Source organism: Gracilinanus agilis, chromosome 1, assembly GCF_016433145.1.
Source record: "Gracilinanus agilis isolate LMUSP501 chromosome 1, AgileGrace, whole genome shotgun sequence".
Taxonomy (NCBI): Eukaryota; Metazoa; Chordata; class Mammalia; order Didelphimorphia; family Didelphidae; genus Gracilinanus; species Gracilinanus agilis.
In genome coordinates, this window is record NC_058130.1 from 753,416,053 (window position 1) to 753,429,694 (window position 13,642).

The 13,642-nt window shown below is 40.4% G+C and overlaps 1 protein-coding gene across 5 annotated transcripts in view; it reads left to right on the top strand.

Moving 5' to 3' along the window:
• CLIP1 (CAP-Gly domain containing linker protein 1) overlaps positions 1-3,972 on the top strand; it is a 127,525-nt gene extending 123,553 nt beyond the window's left edge. For 4 of the 5 annotated variants that reach the window (XM_044673342.1, XM_044673352.1, XM_044673331.1 and 1 more), the window contains 3 exons: positions 10-47; positions 1,790-1,908; positions 3,079-3,972. In XM_044673342.1, coding sequence (XP_044529277.1) covers positions 10-47; positions 1,790-1,908; positions 3,079-3,304 — 383 coding nt within the window. In that variant the 3' untranslated portion in view covers positions 3,305-3,972. Of the gene's footprint in view, positions 1-9; positions 48-543; positions 550-1,789; positions 1,909-3,078 lie in introns of all 5 variants that reach the window. The other variant, XM_044673366.1, reaches the window with a different exon arrangement.
• The last annotated feature ends 9,670 nt before the right edge of the window (positions 3,973-13,642 follow it).

The following is a 13,642-nucleotide window of genomic DNA, read 5'->3' on the forward strand; positions in this document are numbered from 1 at the left end:
TCATTTAAGGTAATTCTGAAGAGGAAGAAAGCGCTCAAGAGAGTCAGGTAAGTAGAGCATGTTTTTGAAAAACCTGATTTTTCTAAAAGCCACAATTAACAAAATTTAATACATTTATTAACATAGGTGAGCTGTTTTACATTTTAAAATATCATTGTACATCTGCAAACATGCATCTTATATTTAGAAATTAGGGGCCCTAAGGTGTTTTTGGAGTTGGGACTTGATATTTACCTAATTATCAATGATAAACTATATGTTAAGTACTTTTTTATACTTTATAATTCTACATAAACATAATTATCCTGTGACCTGTCAAAAACCACCTCTCATTTCCTACTAATCACTAAGATGGGAATGTTGGGGAGGGAGGAACAAATGTTTAAGAGGGCTCCTGTAATTTGATCTTTAGACTATTTTTGTTTGCTTAGTTTGCCTCTTCTAGCAGTAATGCCCTATTAACATTGTTTTCTCTTTTTCCCCCCTTCCCTCTTTTGCTTCTGCCTATTTCGTCTGCTGCTGGCCACACTTTCTTCCACTCAGCAAATGGTTCGTTTGTTTCCTAAGCTTTTATTCTGTGGTTATTTGCAGTTTCCATCCCTGTACTTGTCCATTAAATGATTTTATTCTCTATTTATCCCCCTCACCCCAGAGACTCCCCTCTATGAAAAACCTGGACATTAGGTTCTTGGCCAGATGGCACCTAAAAATATCTGAGATTACTTTGGGAAATGAAAATGGAAGTTGGAAGCTGTGTTCTGAGGGAATCTAATTGCTCCTCATCCTGGGAGGGATACTCTGCAGTGATAGATTATATTGGTCTGTTGCTTTTTTCCATAATGGGTCAACAAAAGAATGCTGATGCATATCAAGGAGGAAAAGAGTGTGTTTATAGACTGAATAATGAGTTCATAAACAATCAGAGTTGGTCTATATTCCGTGCTATTTAAATGTTATCAAGTGAGGCTGGTCTAAACAACACAAAAGAATTATTTGTAACTTGTAAGCATTTGCAGGACAGACAGAAGGTGCTAGTGACCCATTTAATTTTGGAATCAGTGGATGCTCCTTCATTACTTCATGACTCCTCTTCCTCTGTTAGCCTTACAGCCATTGTCAGTTATGGCCCATTTTGCCTTAATTCCCTCTTCTCGGTGTGTCTGCTCGGCTTTCTTACCCAAAACAGAGAGTTTTGCTTATCCCCCAATTCTGTACACTTCTTTGGCCTATCGCTCCTATACCTTTTATAGCTGACAGTGCCAGTTAGCATGGTGCTGAGCTCTAGGATGAATAGGATCTCTCATGGAGAGCAGTCTGAGTGAGGGCAAATATTGGTCAAGCCTTGTGCTATTTTGGGCCACATATGAATAAGGAGAGTACTAAGATGCCGAGGTTATTAGAGAATTCTTTCTTCCTACTGAAAGGAAAACTACTTGATTGTAATTTTCCATAGTAATCACACATTCTGTCAGTTTGATTCCAGTGAAACGTTGGACTGGTGTTTTTAAAAATCAATGAAACCCACTTGAAGCTTAAAGAAATCTTTTAAGCAGAATTTTAAACAAGTATAAAATCTTTAAGTTGTCCCCCAAGTTAAGATCTTAGCTGGACAGCTCGCTTCTAATGCATGTGACTACATTTATTTGGTAATGGCCAATATTGACCCTTCCAGTTATGCCACTCAGTGGTAGTATGTCAGTATGTCTCCCTGGTGCTCCTCTATCTGGCAAGTCCCAGACATTTTGTACGTATTATGGTTTTTCTCTTTTTTTGTCTTCAAATGAACCAGATTGATTTCCTGAATTCAGTAATAGTGGATCTTCAGAGGAAGAATCAAGACTTAAAGATGAAGGTTGAAATGATGTCTGAAGCCGCTCTCAACGGGAATGATCTGCACAACTATGACAGGTATTCAGTACTAAAATAGATTTATGACAAGAAGGTCTAATTCCAGAGGTTCATCAAAATAAACCTAGGGAGTACTGACAGGTAGATGGCTTTTCAAAGCTAGAATCTGAGGGCAGCTGGGTGGCTCAATGGATGGAGAGCCAGGCCTGGAGTCAGGATGATCTGGGTTTAAATTTGGCCTCAGATACTTCCTAGCTGTGTGACCCTGGACAAGTCACTTAACCCCCATTGCCTAGCCCTTGTTGCTCTTCTGCCTTGGAACTGATACTTATATCGATTTTAAAACAAAAGATCAATGACACATGATAAAACCAGTGGAAATGTGCATCGGCCATGGGTGGGGGGAGTGCGGGGGGTGAAGGGGAAAATAGGAGCATGAATTATGTAACCATGTTAAAAATGATTATTAATAAATGTTTAAAATTTTTTTAAAAGAACAAAAGGTAAGGGTTTTTCAAAATAACTAGAATCTTTTAAATGGCAAGCGTTAAAGTTTCAGAGGTAGAAAACAATTTTCTGGGTAGCAGACAATTTAAAAAGCAAGTAATAGAACAGGGGTTGGCAACATTTGGCTCTCAAGCCATATCTGGCTCTTTTGAGGACCAGATATGGCTTTTTCTGCAGGAGCCATAAAGTCCATTGTTTTTTCAGGTGCTGTTACAGGAGCCGCACTGTGAGCACTGTACGGCTCTCACGAAATTACATTTTAAAAAATGTGGCGTTTATGGCTCTCATGGCCAAAAAGGTTGCAGACCCCTGTAATAGAATAATCTCTCACTAATAGGATTTCATAACTAAAAAAGATAGTTACTCTCACAATTAGGTGATGCCATAGAGAGTGCCATGCTTAAAGTCAGGAAGACTGGAATTCAAATGTGACCTCAGATACTAACTGGGTGATCCTGGGCAAGTCAATCAATCTCTGCCTCAGTGTCCTCATCTGCAAAATAGGAAGCATAGTAGCACCTCCCAGGATTGTTGTAAGGATCAAATGAGATAATTTTTGTAAAATACTTTGCACAGTGCCTGACACACAGTAGGTGCTTTATAAATGTTGGCTATTATTATGTTGTTGTTACTAACATTAAATGAAAGGAGAAAAGACCATTGCCATTGGAATGCATATTGTTAAAGCCAAGTTTCTTATTTTATTCCTTTTGGGGATGGCAGTGATGACCAGGAGAAACAGTTCAAAAAGAAACCTCGCCTGTTCTGTGATATCTGTGACTGCTTTGACCTCCACGACACTGAGGACTGTCCTACTCAGACCCAGGTGCCAGAGGATCCTCCCCACTCCACACACCATGGCAGCCGGAGCGAAGAGCGCCCCTACTGTGAGATCTGTGAGATGTTTGGGCACTGGGCAACCAACTGTAATGATGACGAGACTTTCTGATGCCCCTCCACGCCAGCGATGTTATCTTTTCAGATGCACTCACACTTGGACAGTGTAACACCAGCATTTTGTGTGTGCAGACTTCAGGAAAATTCACATTATTTTTTGACCCCTTCAGCAAATCTAAAAAGAAAAAAATATTTTGCTCTTCCGTGAACAACCCTTTTTATTCTTTCTTCGAGCTAAAGTTGAAATAATAAATAGGTGAGTTGTCACCTCTTATCTGTCTTCTTTATGTGTTTGATATTTAATAAGACATTTGCACCAGATGCCATTATGTTAATTATCCATAGGGAAACCTCATGGAACAGAGAACTATCCTTATGTTATCTTATTTAAATAAAACTTAAAATTATGCTGTTAATTTTCATATTTGCACTAAAATGTTTCAAGGCTGCATTTGTACATTTAGATTTTTTTAAAAATAGCTTTGACACTGGAATGAGTTGAAAAAAATGTCCCCTCTTACATTTTCATCTACTCATTTGAAATGTTTTATTCTTGATCAAAGAATTCATGAGCTCTGTGTGCTGCACCACGTGGATGTCAGTGGTGCCTTTATTTCAGGCTTGATGTGTTGTGTAAATATGAAATCATGAAGCAGGGAAAGGGAAGGGAGGACCCCTTGGAGTTGCTGGGAGGACAACTTAGGACCTGGAGGCTGCCTACATTTACTATTCTTTCTGGGATTTTTTTTTCTTTTTCTTTTTGCATAAACTCAGCTTCTATATATTGTGTATATATTTTCTAAAATCTCTATTTTTTGGGGAAAAACATACAGGAAGTTTTGTTTTCAGATTTTTTTACTTTAGTAAAGGAAAAATTTTTAAAAATATTTTAGGTTCATTTCAACATGCCTGCCTAACCCAGAAAAAGCACCACATGGTCTTACAACTTTGAAAGTTTTTATTTGACTCTTTTAAAACCTGCATATTGAAGGTTTTTTTTTTTCCTAGAAATTCATTCCTCCCTCTCACCTGTGACTATTTCCCCCAGCAGCCAATTACTTAATGAAGCAAAATTTCACCAAGAAATAAAACACTTAGGTTAACTAATTTTCAGACTTTCTCTGTGCTCCTCCCCTCTTCTGCTTTCTCTATTTTACTGTGTTTTTTTTTTTAATGAATGTAAGTTGGGAAATTCAACATGAATAATTTTGGATTTTCTTGTAGCAAAAATAAAATATAAAACCTCATCCAACAGAACAGTTTCTCAAACAGTTCAAATTATTTATCTTCTCTTGAATGTCTCATAGAATATGTAAAGAAAGAAATATATTGTATCTTCCATTCAATGTGTACAATATGGGTTTACTTTTCTTCCTACGATTGTATATATGCCTTTGATGTATTCCCCTTCCCCCTAAGATTATAAACTGCATATTTGGCACATGAATATATTTTTAAAGGAAAAACAAACTACTTCTGTGATCATCTGAAAATCTGAGTTTCAGATGTATTATAATAGGAATTGTTCTAAGAAGCTCAACATGTAAAGCAGTATTAAACTTTGGACAACTTGAGTGTTCTGTATCTACTTTAATAAAGGATTATTCTTTTGTTGGTGGTGGTAAATCTGGGTTACTCTGGGAGTGACTGTAGCTCCCGTCATATTAGTCATTAGGTCTCTCTTTCCACCAGTGCCTCTCCATACGTTAGTAGATGACCTTTGGCAGTTGTGACTGAAAAATTCTTCACCTTGCAACTTCTCTAGAAATGATCCTCCCTGAATTAGACAACTGCTTCGTAGAGTACAGAACTCTCTTATTCCATCACTGATCCCCTTGAAACCTTTACCACATGGTAGAACCTGTTTTGCTTTGTGATCTATAAGCAGAGTATTCCAGAACCCAGTATCATAGAATCCCAGAATTTGAGGGTTGGAAGGGACCTCAGCAGCCATGTAATCCACCCTATACCCCAAAAGAAGCCTTCAAGCAGCTTGAAGATCTCCAAAGGAGTCTAACCTGCCACCTCCCAAGGCAGTCCTGTTGCATTTTTGGACAGCCCTTGGAATGGAGAAAGGCAAATGTCCCCATTCTTCACATGAAGAATAATTGTAACCTTTTTGCACCTTCACTCATTGCCTCCTCTGCATGACAACCTTTCAAATACTTGAAGATAACAAGTTCCCCTCTAGGTCTTCTCTAGACTCAAGAACCCAGTTCCTTCAACTCATCCTCCTCTAACAATAACACGGCCCTTCACCATTCTTCCTACCACACTTTAGACCCTCTCTAGTTCATCAATGTCCTTCTGAAACTAGGGTGTCCAGAACTGAAGTCGCAACTGCAGATGAGGACTGACAATGAAAGGCAGAGTTTAATGGGACTCTTCACCTTTCCTGGAGACTGTGCCCCTCTTAATGCAGCCCAAGATCCCATTAGCATTTCGGATGCCCACACCACACCACTGACTCATAGCTAGCTTTTTCAGAATAACTGCTGCCCAATCATGCCCTCTTCCCACCCACCTCCCAACTTATATCTGTGAATATGACTTTTTGTACCCGAGTTCAAGTCTTTACATTTATGCCTAATGAATTTTTTAATAGATTCAGCCCAGTACTCTAACTTATTAATCGGAATCCTTTGAGATCCTGTCATCCCCGTTAGCTCTCCCTCCCAGATTGCTGCCATCTGCAAAGTTTGGTGATCTTCATGCCTTTATCCAAGTCATTAATGCAAATAATAATAGCAGAGAAACAAGTTATACAGGTGGGTCTTCCACCACCAGCTGCTATTGTTTGACCATCCAACCACTTCTAAAACTAAATCTTGATTGTGTTTCTCTCCAAGCTCTATCTTTCCACCTTCTCCACAAGAATAGTATGAGAAAACTTATCAAAAGGTTTGCTAAACTAGGTTAACTCTGCCCATGTCATTCCCTCCAGTTTAGTAATCATGCCAATAAGGAAATGAGGTTAGCCTGGCATAACCTGTTCTTGATTGAGCCATAATGGGTTTTTTTTTTGCAATCACCACTTTTCTATCCAGATGTTTACCCAAACCTGATTCTCTACAGTTTTCCAAATAAAGTAACATAGCAGCAGCTGATGATAGTTTCCCCCCCCCCCACTTTGCCAATGTTTATGGTGGCTAAATTAATTTCTGTGTTATTTTACTATCATTTATTTCTAGAACTATTGCATGCCAAGTAACAGGAGAAGTGGCTTCCCCATTAAAAAGCTTCCTTGTTTTCATTTTGTATTTGTTGGAAAAGCCTAGTGTTTCCCTGTTGCAGATAGTACTAGGTTTTGGTTAGAGCTATAGATCTTCTCTCACATTAGAAAAGAAATTACCTTCACCAAGTCTTTTCTTTGTGGGGTTTTCTTTTAACTGAGCATAAATGAATATTGTACTTTGTCAAAAATCTCCTAGTGATGCCATCAGATGGTTTGCTGTATTTTTAATATAATTGATTGCCTTTCTTATGTTGAACCATCCCAGCATCTCTTCCAGCTCCCTCATTTTACAAGATGAAATTAAGGGGAGGGGCAGCTGGGTAGCTCAGTGGATTGAGAGCCAGGCCTAGAGACGGGTGGTCCTAGGTTCAAATCCGGCCTCAGACACTTCCCAGCTGTGTGACCCTGGGCAAGTCACTTGACCCCCATTGCCCACCCTCGCCACTCCTCCACCTAGAAGCCAATGCAAAGAAGTTAAAGGGTTTGGAAAAAAAAATAAACCTATAAAAAAAAAGATGAAATTAAGGGGAGATCCTATCACATTGCAGCTAAGGAAATTCATCAAATAGTGGCCAAATTTGGATTCTAGATTTGTATTGGCAGGATCTTAGTGGACACACAGTCCAATACTCTCGTTTTTACAAAGGAGGAAATAGAAGTTAAGGGACTTTCCTAACTATAACCATGGGTTTGGAAAGAATTGGCTATGTGACTGCTGAGCCATTGTCAGTGCTAGCTGAAAGTTCATGGAAAACAAGGGATACCATAAGGATGGAAAAAGGCAAATGGCTTTGTTTTTTTTAAAGGCAAGAGTAGTAGCTGGGTGGCACAGTGGAGAGAGTTTGAGGTTTGAAGTCTGCCTCAGTTTTTTTAACTGCTAATAACAGTACCTAGCTACCAGGGTTGTCTCAAATGAGATATAAAGTGGTCAACACATAGTAGGTGCTTTATAAATATGTTTCCTTTTCTCCCTTATCTTCCCCTATAAAGCAGAGTATGACTTCAATTCCTGGGGAAATTCCAGAAAAGACAAAGAGATGGTTAGTAAACAACTAGCAGAGAAAGTGGTCATTACAAAGAGCCAGCCGGCATGGCCTTCATCTACAGCAGATCCAACAAATGTATCTTTTTTTTTTCTTTTGAAATGAGTAAATCAGGGAAATTGAATATAGTTTGCCTAGATTTAGCAAAGCACTTGACAAAGTTCCACATGCTCTTGTGGGAAAGATGGAGAGGTGTGGCCTAGAAGGTAATCAGATGAGTCAGCACTGGGTGAAATGAAATTGAAATGATTGCCAACGTTGCTGCACCCAGGGAATCTCGTTCTTGCTTGGTCCTGTGCTATTTTAACATTTTTATGAATGATTTGGATAAAAACAGAGACAGCTCATCAAATCGGCTGTTGCCCTATGTAGCTGGGATAGGCGGATGAGTCAGGAGCCAAAAGACAACAAATAAGAATCGGGAGTTATATAAAATCTGTCTAGGTTCAAAAAAATCAAATCATGAGTGCAATTATTTACGTATAGAGGTTCTCCCAATGTACTGCATCCCCTCCCCAACGTGCCCCCCATATTCTTATTCCAGAAGGGTAGGGAGACATTGACAGATGATGACAAGGTGAACAATGGGGAACAAGGAACCAGCGCGCTGGGGACTCTGGCATTCCACAAGAATCCCCCAAACTTAAGCATGCCTTATTCCCTACCATACCTCCAACTGAATTTGGCCATTTTCTAGGGTTTTCAGGAGAGGTGGAGATTTCTCTAGAAAGGGAGACGATGAGCCCCAAGACCCTAACAGATATGCCAACCGTGTTCCATAGAGAGAGGAAGCTGCTACTCCATACCTGGAAAGCTGCCATTCCATTAGCTCCAAAGAGGCTGACTCTATTAGCTTCTGAGCTAATCCACCAGCTCTAAGGCTACCTGATTAGCCCCCAGATCAGGGGTTGGCAACCTTTTTGGCCATGAGAGCCATAAACGCCACATTTTTTAAAATGTAATTTCGAGAGAGCCGTGCAGTGCTCACAGTGCCGCTCCTGTAACAGCGCCTAAGAAAAAAAAATGGACTTCATGGCTCCTGCAGAAAGAACCACATCTGGCCCTCAAAAGAGCCAGATATGGCTCGAGAGTCATATGTTGCTTACGCCTGCCCTAGAAGATTCCACCCACCATTAGGCTAGTTTACCACCTTAAAAACCTCTTCTTCAAATAAAATTATTTCCTTCCTTCTGGATTGATCAGGGTTGGAGTCTCCCATTCTTGGGGTGGGACCCTGCTGCCAAGTTGTGTGGGTTTCTCCCACAACACAATACTATCCCATTATAGTAATGAACCCCACTTGCCTGAGCCGGAATCCCAAGTAATGGGCATCCACTTAGTTTCCAATTCCTTGCTGTCACGAAAAGTGCGTACTGCTATATTTTGGGGTATATGGCATTCTTTGAAGTATACGTTGCTTCTCACCTATTTTGCTTTCATTTCACCTAATAGGTAAGTGACTACTTAGATCCAAATAGCCCATGGGATTATAGATTCAAACTTTTATTTCCCTTCTTAAAACACCTCGTATAGACAGAGGTCAGGGAGGAGGACAGGAAAGAAGCATTTCAGCCCTTTGCCTCTTACCCCCCTCAACCAATTAAGAATGTTCAAAAATCCCATGGAAGTGGGGCTAACAAGACTGTTGAGCTGCCCCCACCCTCAAAAAAGTGCCTTACCACATTTTAGGAAGCAGCCAGGTTATACATGGGCAAGGCACAGGGCCTGGGCTCAGGAAGAACTGAGTTCAAATCCCGCCTCTGACACTGACTAGCCATGCGACTCTGGGCACATCATTTAGCTTTTCAGTCTCTCAGGGTTGTCATGAGGATAAGAGGAGAGAGAGAGTTGTAGAGTGCTTTGTGAACCTTAAAATGTTCTATAAATGCTGTTGATATCAGAGATGGAATTTTCCTGTGCAAAATGGAAAAGCAAGGAAGTAGCTTTGGAAGCTTGCACACCCCTAGTGCAATCTCTACACAGCTCTGGAGGGGTACAGCACCCCCGATTCCCACCATCTCCAGGCTTTGGGGCCTCAGCTTTATTGAGTAAATATTAACATCCCATTTGGACAAGTCCACATATGTAGTTTTGCTTCTTATCCCTTCTCTTGTGTGGGATGTTGGTTTGCCATGTAATTACTCTGGAGAGGTCTTTGCCACCAAATACAGGAACTGGAAGGAGTTCTGGACTAAAAATGATCGAACTAAGATGACTAATTGATACTCGAGATTTAAAAAAAGGTATGGTGAACATCTAGCATTCTCTCTTGTTACAGTCAAGTCACCTGGACCAAAGGAACTATATCGGTAGGCCTTGACAGATCTGATGGTTGGGCCACTGTCAGTAATAGTTGGAAATTTAAGGAAAATGGAAGAGGTATTGTAAGATTGGAGATGGGCAGAGGCAGTTAGGTGGTAGGGGGTGAACATCAGGTTTGGAGTGTGAAGGACCTGGGTTCAAATGTGACCTCATTCTCTTCCTAGAGGTGTGATCCTAGATAAGTCACTTAACCCTGCTTGCCAGGCCCTTGCCCTTGTCTTAAGAATTGTTTTACTAATGGGTACAGCTGGGTAGCTCAGTGGGTTGAAAGCCAGGCCTAGAGACAGGAGGTCCTAGGTTCAAATCTGGCCTCAGACACTTCCTAGCTGTGTGACCCTGGGCAAGTCACTTGACCCCCATTGCCCAACCCTTACCACTCTTCTGCCTTAGAATCAATACATAGTATTCTAAGATGGAAGGTACGTATTTAAAAAAAAAAAAAAAGGGATTGTAATGTGTAAATGGAATTAGCTCACCCTCCTTTATTCTTTAGACTTTAGCAACCAGGAATAATGTCATCCCACCCAACTTAGAATTAAGTGGGGAAGGGGAGGTCTAGGACCCACATGTGCTAGTAAGCGACAAATCAAAAACAGTGTTGAGGCTGCCATTTGTCCACGTGAAACTAGAGGTGGATGCAGGAAGTGAGGAAAGCTGCTATCTTTTAAATATGATGGTAACTTCCTGTGTAGGGCTTTTGCCCTGTTAAACTTGGCTTTGAAGGAGCTCCAGTGAGACCTCAGACTGCTTCCCTTTGAATTGTCACGTGGGTAAGTTAGGCTGACTCTGTTTCCTTTTCCTTGGCGTTTCTGGAGGCTCTAGCCTCAAGGAGGCCTCTCTTCTTAGAGGAGGCCTCGTGGCTAAAAGCCTTGTTTAATTAACCTCTGTGCCCCCTCTGCTGGGGCCTCTGAAGCCTCCCTGGTCCAGGCCAGAGTTTCTCTCTCTCATTTTCCCTACCTTCAGCCTTCCTAATTGTAAATAAACCACCATAAAAGTCATCCTGATTTGGGTCTCTTTTATTTTGGAAATTGAGAAATCGATCCCAGGTGACCAAACTTTAAATATCCAGTCCAACCATAATCTTTCCCATTTTCCCCTTTTGCAGTCACTAAAACAAAGTAAGAGTTAAAAAAAAAGAAGACTGACGGATGGACAAATAAGTATATCAGTTTTCAAAAAGGAAGAGGGCAAAGCCAGTAACTTCAATTCCTAGGGAAATTCTAGAACAGATGACAAAAGCTAGTGTTGGTAAACATCTAGAAAGATTTTCTAGATAACTTCAAGAATAGGTCTTGGGAGGGGGCAACCTTGTAGCTCAGTGGATTGAGAGCCATGCCTAGAGAGGAGAGGTCCTGCATTCAAATCTGGTCTCAGATACTTTCCTAACAGTGTGACCCTGAGCAAGTCACTTAACCCCCATTGCCTAGCCCTTACCTTTCTTACCTTCCCTTTCCTTCATGCAGTAGCCAGATTCAAATAATTATTAATGGTTCAGTATCAGCTTTGCGGATCAGGGATCTGTGCTGTTTAATATTTGATCAGTGACTTAGATATATGTGTACATGGTATGCTCATCAAATTGTAGATGAGACTGATTTGGGAGGGATAGTTAATAGATGACAGGATCCAAAAAGATGATGGACTCAAATTAGGCTTAATCTAATAAGCATAAATGTAAAGACTTGAATTTGGGTACAAAAAGTCATTCACAGGTATAAGATGGAGGGTGTTTGGGAAGGAGGTATGATTGGACAGCAGTTATTCTGAAAGACTTAGGGGTTAAGTGAACTGCAAGCTCACCATGAAATCAGTAGTGTGATGTGGTCACCCAAAATGCTAATGGGATCTTGGGCTACATTAAGAAGGATCTGGAGTTAGAAGGCCCTGGCAAGTCATCTAACCTATGGTCCTCAATTTCCTTATCTGTGAAATGTGTAGAAAGGCCTTGTTTTTAGTTCTCTTCCTACTCCAAATCTATAATCCTATGAATCTTTGAAAAGAACTTTAAAAAGATTTTGGGATATACTGAACACTTAAAAAAAAATTTTTTTTTAGAATATTTTTCCATGGTTACATGTTCTTTCCCTCTCCCCCATCCCCCTCCCCATAGCCGACATGCAATATACTGAACACTTTTGACAGAAGTTTCAAAATGGGTTTTGTAAGGTTTTTCTTTTTAAAAGTAAAGTGAGGGGCAGCTGGGTAGCTCAGTGGAGAGTCAGGCCTAGAGACCAGAGGTCCTAGGTTCAAATCCGGCCTCAGATACTTCCCAGCTGTGTGACCCTGGGCAAGTCACTTGACCCCCATTGCCCACCCTTACCACTCTTCCACCTAGGAGCCAATACACAGAAGTTAAGGGTTTAAAAAAAAAAAAGTAAAGTGACAAAATCTTAAAGGGAAATTTAAAAAAAAATGTCAGTGCTCATGAGATCATAGGATTTAGGGCTAGAAGGGCTTCTAGTTCGTTCTTTCAGTTTATTGAGGAAAGAAGCCCAGAGAGAACCAGTGAACTCACACTTTCATTTGTTGATACTGTGACCCAGTCACACAAATAGGAAGATTTTCCAGATTCTACTAAATCTTGTGAGCAATCTCCAACTTTCCTTTTCTAATTCCCAAAGTTTTATCTTTATGTAGAAAAGAGATGCTTCATTACAAAATTTAAAATACAATGGCATCCCATGATAATACAAGGGAACTAGTCTGGCCTCAGTAAAATTCAGGTCTTCCAAGGCTTCTTCCCAGCTCAAAACCTTAGGGATTAGGGGGCAGCTGGGTAGCTCAGTGGATTGAGAGCCAGGTTTAGAGATGGGAGGTCCTAGGTTTAAATCTGGCTTCAGACACTCCCCCTCCCTCCCCCCATTGCCCACCCTTACCACTCTTCTGCCTTGGAGCCAATACACAATATTGACTCCAAGATAGAAGATGAGGGTTTAAAAAAAAAACCAAACAACTTAGGGACTTCTCTCCCTTTGAGGGGACATATAGCCCCAAGAAATGAGTCCCCAATCTTTCCTTTTATAGTAGAGAAAGGGAGCAGTTTCATGGCCTGGTGTATTTAGTATGTGGAACTAAGTGCCCACATCTGTGTTCCAGAGCCTGGGTTCCTAGCCAGATGTTACAGCTAGCCTAGTATCCATGTCTAGGGCCCATATCAGCTTGAAAAGAAGATTAATCATTCCACTCTATTCCATCTACTCCAATCATACCACACCCAGACATGAACTTTATGGGACCAATCTTATGAAGGTACTAAGCTAAGTTCTTTTTTTAAAAAGATATTTTATTTTCTTCTTCTTATTGTTCTTATTGTATTTATTGTATTAACAATTTTCAACATACATTTTCTGAAATTATAAGATCCAAATTCTCTTTCCTCCTCCACTTGTCTTGGAGATGGTAAGCAGTATGATCTGTTGTTATACATGTATTATCATGCAAAACATACTTCCATATTGGTAACTGTTGTAAGAGAATCCTTAAAAACTCCTAAAGAAAACCATAAACTAATGCGAAAAATATAGACTGCTTTGATTTGCATTCTCTCACAGGACTAAGGTGAATTCTGAATCTAGTCCCTGCACCCCGCCTTGCCCCCAAGTAAGGAGATTATTTCCCTCAGGTTTTTGGGGGAAATGTTTTGTGCACTACTCTTTTTTTCTTAATTAATTAATTTAGAATGTTTTTTCCCATGGTTACATGATTCATGATTTTTCCCACTCCTCTTCTCTGTTCCCCCCCCTCCCCCAGGGACAAGCAGTTCTACTGGGCTATACATGTATCATTGTTT